The sequence below is a fragment of the Chironomus tepperi genome, unplaced genomic scaffold, assembly GCF_022539635.2.
Source record: "Chironomus tepperi strain 1889 unplaced genomic scaffold, CSIRO-AGI_Ctep_v1 contig_392, whole genome shotgun sequence".
Taxonomy (NCBI): Eukaryota; Metazoa; Arthropoda; class Insecta; order Diptera; family Chironomidae; genus Chironomus; species Chironomus tepperi.
The window spans coordinates 1-8,369 of NW_027226514.1; the positions used below are offsets into that span (position 1 = coordinate 1).

At 27.8% G+C, this 8,369-nt stretch overlaps 1 protein-coding gene across 1 annotated transcript; it reads right to left on the reverse strand.

Moving 5' to 3' along the window:
• Positions 1 to 6,712: 6,712 nt before the first annotated feature.
• LOC139096439 (uncharacterized) lies at positions 6,713 to 8,369 on the reverse strand. The gene is made up of 2 exons (XM_070648152.1): positions 8,064 to 8,369; positions 6,713 to 7,268 (listed from the first exon to the last, which is right to left on the reverse strand). Exons 1-2 carry the CDS (start codon positions 8,281 to 8,283, stop codon positions 6,853 to 6,855), a joined length of 636 nt encoding a protein of 211 aa, XP_070504253.1. The 5' UTR covers positions 8,284 to 8,369; the 3' UTR covers positions 6,713 to 6,852.

The following is an 8,369-nucleotide window of genomic DNA, read 5'->3' on the forward strand; positions in this document are numbered from 1 at the left end:
CCACGAGAGAAAAATGGATTTAAAGACGTCATCTTAGAGAGGCCGTTGATCACAATTGACCTGTATGGCCAGTGAAATACGTTAGCAAGCATACAAATCCATAAAATGCTCACGACTTATCAAAACAACTCTAAAGAATTAAAGTCAACAATCACAACAGTCAACATGTTTCATGACAAACTGCATCTCTTCAACTATCCTCAAAATCCAATTTTTCCAGTACCCGCAATCAAAAGTCATTCATTAAAGTGATTCATTAAAAATGCCAACCTATTATCTATTTCTATTTTATTATTAGGGAGATAAACAATATAAAATGTAATCGCAACTTGCCAACTTCGAATGCGCGGCCGATTTATGAAAGTCAATTTAAAATATTTTTTTCCACTACATTGACGCTAAGTTTGATTCCTATTGTTAGCATGCAAAACCAAATAGTAGTTTTAAATTCTTTAAATCCTTAATATTATTTATTTAAATTAAATGCGATTCATCGACATGCAAAACACTTGTTCGAATATTTAGTCCCTTATATCCCCTAATTGATGGAAGGCAGCTCAGCACCATTGTTTTGATGAAATATTCGGTCAGGTGGATGAAAGAAGCTTAAGCTCATTTTTATGGACCATGATATGGAAACTTTTTGATCCGATTTAACAAATTTTTGATATAATTTTAAGGAAGAGTAAGTGGCTCCGAAGATGCAGCAGGTAAAATTGCAATCCGACCCGGTCCCGAATCTCGACAACATAATTCACCTATAGTCATCAAATAAAAAAGGATAGAATTAAGCAGCAAAAAGGAAACATGAAAGTGTAATAATATTACATATGAGAATCAACAACAGATGTTCATGCTAAAAAGACTCGAAGGGATGAGGGGATAAACTTTTAAAAAAAATCGAATGTCATGAAAACGAAAATAAGCCGCTTTTTTAATATGGAATTACTTCTTTTTTATTCCTGCTCTCTTTTATCTTCGTTTCATCTAGCCCTTCTCGCTTTCATTGGCAATTAATGTGAATTAGTGGTGAGTCACGATAAGCAATTATAATAGGTTAGGGAATCACTCTATTGTTTTTTTTTATTTTATTTTATTTTTATTCCTCTATGCTCTTTATTATTATTATTGCTTCTTGTTATCTTAATATTCTTTCAACCTGTACATATATGCATTTTTTTTTTTGGAAATAATAGAAATATTAAACAGCGAATATTTCTTGGTAAATGTTTATTGCTTTTTCAGGGCAATTGTTGGTAGGATGACCACTTGAAAGTGGTGGGCAGTTTGTCCAATCAACTATATAATGATCTAAGTAGACTTGTCAAATTTTCGCGCCATTTCTTAAAACGTTTAATTTCAAAATTTTCATTCAATTTTTTTAAAGTTGATTTTCTCAAATTTTCTGTAAGATTTTAAACTTAAATCGTTTAGTAAGTTCTTTGCTCCGAAAATTTATGTCAAAGTCAATCATTTATTTGGAAGTTAAGGTCAGAATCAAGTCATATTTTGATTACAAATATTCCAAGTGTGAAAATATTTTTCCCGCTCAATTTTATTTTTGATTGATTCAACTCAAAATATTACAATTATTTAAACAGGTTTTTGGAAGATGAAATACTTACTAACTTGCTTCCTTGGCTGAGGCAAACATGGCTTTACTATCCGAGAACTTGAAGATAAAAAAGATTAGAATAATTTTAATATGATAGTGTAGTCCTGTAGTGGGAAACATTCTATATTTTATGGAACTATTTTATGATAGGTTTCGACTAGAATCGCAACGCGACAAACGGTAAACGGTATTTTCATCAAATTTTGGTGACACATGTGTTGACTACACAAGTAAAAAAATTAAAATTAAAGGCTTAAAATAAAACAGGAAAACTTGAAATTATTTACTTTGTTTGCCTTTTGTGATTGATATGATTAAGCATGCTCTTTTTGTGATTATATTAATGACACTTATCTGATCGGAAAGTCTGATTCTATATCTGAGTATCCCAAACGAAGGTTTTGACATGAATCCTTCAAATGTCAGTTAGATTTATTAATACCAAAATGAAGCCGCTTTGAATTCTTGGTCACATGACTTGTCCATGGAGGTGGTTCCGATTTGGTATTGATAGAAATATCCATGACGGAGAGCCCATGAAGGAGCCTTCCCCATTTTTGTCGCTTGTGATAAATTATTGCTGGCCAATAACTTTGAGTTCTATAACATTTAAAACTTAATGAATTTAAAGCCATGACTATGTTTACAGCAGAACAATAGAACAGCTCCCAAGACGCTTCTGTCCATGTCATCCAATACTTTTCATGCTTCTGTTTTTTAAACTGCCCAATCTAACTTCCAAAGCAATCAAATTACTCCACTAGACATTAAAAAAAACTTTAAAATTACAATTCTACACCCTCATATGCAGCATGTAACTCGAAAATTAGATAATTTTTTTTCTACTCCTTGTTTTTTATAATTTTTCACGAGGGACAAATCGCACATTTATGGTTATCGTTAACAATAAAAATTAATGAAAGATGATATTCTCAGAATCATTGGACATACACCGGACATGATATCATTTCCATTTTTTTATTGACACATAACACAACGAAAAATTGTCCTTTTCCCATGCTGATAAGCTGCAAAAGAATTTCCAACCATTTGTGTGACAATAAAATATGCTGGATATCCATGAGTACTTAATATGAGTGATAAATTTAATTCAATAAACAGTATAAAGTTCAACTGAAAATGACAGCAACCTTTCGAAATCATTGCGACCTTATTTATTATCATGTCATGGATTATTTACTCTTTTTTTTTGCGGAACTAGTCGAATTTACGGCAATTTTTGTGCATGGATGCTTAACACAAAAATTTACGATCGTTTCCCGTAAACTATCAAACTATAAATGGGATAAAAAGTATTTTTTGGGTAAAAAAGGGGTATTTTGGAAATGGAATTGAATATTATCGTACTTTTTGTGGTAAACTAATGACGTAAAAGAGGTTAAACTGCTCACAATAACATGTTTATTTATGGAAGCGCTAAATCAAAATTCAATTTTTATGGGATTGACAGATTTTTGTTTTTTTTGTGACATTTTATGGCCTCAAAAAATAAAAAAAAGTCCCATTGAGACCAAATATCGTTATGGATCATGAGATTGCAACTGCATATGCTTCAATGAGACATAAATATTGATATATTTACTGTCGATGAGGGATTTTAAGTGCATTGAACTAAATTTATAGAGATTTTTTTCAGTGTTGTTTTGTGGATGCTGGATTGGATTAGTTGGAAATTGATTCTAGACTGACGAGATTCACAGATATTCAAACTAAGACTTGACAAGTTGTAGATAAATCAAGCATTCGATTCCTGAATTGACACAGACTAGCCCGAATAGAACAGCGTTGCCGTCACGTTGAAGCTACGTCGAAAAAAGTGCGGCGCGATGTGCATTTGACGGATCGGCGCCATGCATCTACCTAAAGACGGATTTCGTCTTTTTTGCCGCATTGTGCTATTCGGGTAGTATATTGTGTTTGTGCTTCTGTATTGACTAATTCTTAGAAACCTAATGAGATTATAAGCTTATAGAAACTGGAATAAATCTACTGACTGATCTAGACGGGTTGAAATTAAGCAACAATTTCGGTGTAATAAGAGTTCCTTCGTGTATTATCAATAGGACGGTCATATGTTCTATTTTTGCCGGGATGCTACGGAATTTCATTTATTTTCTGCACTCTTTTGCAAGTTTCTTACCTAATTGTACAAGTTCTTTTAATATTAAGACTCAAAATATTCCAAAAGAACCACAATAGTGCCAAACTTAGAAGTGTTCCGATTTTTTCCAAAAGTGCTCTAGTGTATACGTTCCTTGAGCTGTGTACAGCATGTTAGGGGTTATTTGAGAATGATTTACGTGATTTCTTGTAGCTATAAACATGTCGTTCACTTAAAGAAGACCATTTGAACTGCTTGTCACAAATTCTTCAAAGAAATCAATATTTGCTGTTGAAAGTGTCACAAAACCTAAGACCGCAGACCTCCTTATCTCAAAAAATGACTGAGGTATGGGAGGGTGAACATGGTATTTGAGGTTCTCTTCAATTAGCTTGGGCTTGAAATCATGCTAAACTTTTGCTTTAAATGCAAAAAAAGAATCAAATAAATCTTAAATGATTCAAGCTATGCTCTATATCAGAGTAATGAAATCATAGTCAGATTCAGAATCAACGACTTATTTGAGTCACTGGATCTTTAGATTGGTCTAAACCAGTGTTGGGCACACTAGTGTTCCACCAACAATATTTGAAATTCCATGAACCGTATTTTGTGTGCGGTTTCACTTGAGGACTACAATAAAAGTGTGCCGCGAAAAATAAAAAGTTCCCCAGCACAGGTCTAGACTCTAGACTGTATCTGCATGTCTTTACAATTTAATTAGCCCACAATGAATAATTTCTCATATTTAACCTGACCTACCAGACGTCAAAGATTAATAGAGCCATAAAATAATCTAAAACAGCTAATCTAGGCTAATTAAGACATCTTTAGCGTTAGATTGAATTATAAGATTAACACTAAGTAGTTCATGTAGCAACCAAAGTCCAACTCATCAATAAACTCCGCACTCAACTTGCCATTTCTTTGATTTAGCTACTTACTCAATTTCCTTGTATTTCTCGCACACTTATTGAGGTTAGCTGCACTTGTATGACATCCCTTTTGGTCATGCGATACTTCTGAGTTGTCATTCGTGTGGTACAATTCATTTTAAGTAATCAATACCTTAATCAAGCTTTAACAACACTGCCAAATTTTTTTATTTTTTTTTGGAAACCACAAAAAATTTTAGTACTAAAATTTCATTAGCCACAATTGATGTTCATTTGTGTAAATTTTGCATCGCATGCACAATCCTTTCAAAAATAATGAAATTACATCAATGCTTGGCACACATTGCATTTTATTGACTGAATTATGTGAGTTTGGTTTCAAATTTAATTGATGGAAGATTAAATTGCAGAATTGTGTGTGTGGGTGTGTGCAGGGGTGTATCCATTTTACTATGGAAGCCTTGCCGTTTTTTGAAAATTTTTTAAAAATTCAAACAAAAAATTTGAAAATAAAAAAACCGTTAAAAACAATTTTTGAAGGGGGCCTCCAATGACAACCCCCCCCCCCCCCCTGGCTACACCCCCCCTGTGTGTGTGGATGACCCATGCCCAATTTTGATTGACTTTAATTATTACAGGTGATTATGGCATTGAATGTGAAAGAGGATATGAATTTATTAATGATAATTAGCAATATATGCAAAAATATTATCAATTTAATTAAATTTGATCAGGCTAATGAGGTCCATATTTTCAAGTGGTTGGTCATTATTGATTAATTATACGTTTTCATTTACAACGTAATTTTTTTAACATTTTACATCGAGATTTGTGCAATTTTTCTCTTTGAGTTGAAATATGAAGTAATTAACGTCTGGAACAAAAAAAATTAAGTGTAAATTTAATTGCATTTGACTTTTTTTAGTCTGATGAAATTAAATGCTTTACAAATTTAATATTGAATATAGATTTATGTTATTTTTATTTTAAATTGCAATGTAAATTTATTGAATTTGAAACATTTATTATTAGACAAATTGAAAAATTAATTTTTATTAAGATTCATTTGGAATAAAACAGAAAATCCATTTTCATACTTTTGTACAAAATTGAAATTGAATTTTAAGTCAAAATTTAACATTTTTAAATTAAACTATGAATTATTTGAAAATTATTAAAAACAGATTAACATTTTAATTTTTAAAAATATTAATTATTAAAACTCAAAATTTAAAAAGTTATATGTTTGAATAATTCCAAATTCCAAATAGCTTTAAAAAATTAAATTTAAAAAACGAAACTCACAATAATTTTAGAAATTTAAATATTTTTGAAAAATAAAATCAAAATATTTTTTAAAAGTGATTTATAATTTTTTTTATAAACAGTTAATTTCAATATGTTTTGAAAAATTGAACTTTAAATGTTTTTAAAATTTAGATTTTTATGGTCTTTAAAAAATTCAAATCGTTTTTTAATTATTTACAAATTACTTGTTTTAAAAAATTGAATATAAATTATTTTCAGAAAATTAATTTTGAACGGTTTAAAAAAATTAAAATCAAAATTATTTAAAAATTTTTTAAAAATAAATTCAATTTTTTTTTAATTTCTATTAAATTTTAAATGTTTTCAAATAAATGTTTAAATGTTTTGAAATAAATTCAAAATTTTAAAATAATAAATTTAAAATATTTTTGAAAATTCTAAATGTTTTTAAAAGCCTTATTCATGAAAAACTAAATTTATAATATTATCAAAATGTGTCAAAATATTTCAAATTTAAAATTCAACTAATAAGAATTGTTTATACAAAAAACAAAAATTTTTAGAGATTTTAAAAAAAAAATTTTTTTAATTTTAATAAAGAAAACGTTAAAACTAGATTTTTACCTTTATTAGCATATTTAAATTAATTTTTGAAGAAATCTGAAAATTTTAGAAAATTTGTCAAAATTTATTTATTTAAAAAATAAATTGAAATTTTTGTGTAAATATAAAAATAAATTAAATTAAAATACAAATAAGTTTATTATTTTTAAAAATATTGCTTTTATTTTTCCTTAAATTTAACTCTATATCACAATTACGCTTATTGAAGATTTTAATAAAAAAAAATAAAAAAATTTGAGATCATTTTGAATATTTTTTTCTTCTTTTAAATTTCATCTATGAGATCAATTACGATTTAAACTTTATGCTTAATATGTCTAGTTATTCTATTTCAAAGTATCAATTACAAACTGTAAGGCACTTATTACTAAATTTGTGATTTTTGAACTCTTGTTGGCATCTTTTGGTTTCTTTTTATTGCTGGATTTCCTTTTTGGCTGTAAAACTTCACTTAAAATTTCTTCCTCAATTTGATGAATTTGTTCACAATTTGTTGTGTCATTTTCAAATGCAATTCCACTATCTTCACTGAAATGGCTGTATTGTGAGTGATTTCCATACGAGTCTAATCGTCGTCTTGTTGTCTGATTGATTCTGAAGCTACTGCGTGGTGACGAGAAGACTGATGTTGATGGCGATGATGGTGATTGGAAGTTTTCTGAGATTGGTGGGAAGATGAAATGTCCTTGATTGAATGGACTTGATGGTGATGCTGGTGGACTGATGTGGAAGTTTGGGAGTTCTGTGGATAATAAAATTTAAATTTTGATTAGTTTTTAAATTTTAATTTTTTTTAAGTTTGAATTTTTTTATTTTTAAAAATTTGAAATTTAAATTTTTAATTTCTTCACATTTTGAAGTTTTAAAAATTTCAAATTTCGAATTCTTAAAACTCTTATTTTTTAATTTTTGAATTTTTCAGAATTTGAATTTTTAGTTTTTTTGAAGTTTGAATTTTTTAATTTTTTCAAATATGAATTTTTTGATTTTTTAAAATTTGAATTTTTCAATTTTTTAAAATTTGAATTGTTTAAAATTTTAATTTTTTCAATTTTTTAAAATTTGAATTTTTTCAATTTTTTAAAATTTGAATTTTTTCAATTTTTTAAAATTTGAATTTGTTAAAATTTAAATTTCTTAATTTTCCAAAAACTGAATTTTTCATTTTTCAAAAGTCTGAATTTTTCAATTCTTTAAAATGTTTAAAATTCAAATATAAATATCTTTCAAATTTCAATTTTTTAAAAAATTTTGTATTTTGAAATTTGAATTTTTTAATTTCTTATTTTTATAGTTTTAATTTGTTTTTATTTTCTTTTAAATTTAAATTTAACTTTTCAAATTTGATTTGTTTCTTTAAATTTGATTTTAAATTTAAATTTTAAATTCCTTTCAATTTTCTATTTTTAAAAAGTTAAATTTCCAAATTTAAAAAATTCAATTTTTTAACTTCAAATTTTCAAAATTTTCAATTTTTTATAAAAATTCAAATTTTCCTCAAAAATCACAAATATTATTCAAAAAGTCATCTACAAACCTTGTGAGCATCTGCAAAGTGCTTCATAAAATGCCTGCACCAACATTTCATTGTCAACGGGTGAGGGAAGTGGCGATGATTGTGGTGAATTGTCACTTCTTATTGGAATTGACATCGGTCTTGTTGGTGAACTTGGTTGTGAATTAATTGCTTGAGAATTTCTCAAAATTTCACTGTTTGCAACTTCTTCCTCGTCGGGAATATTAAATGGAACTGCCATTTTTATTTTTTAATGTCTTTTTATTTTTTGATTCAAAAAATTATTTTTTTTTTCACTTTTTTTTCAATATTTTGAAAATTATTTTA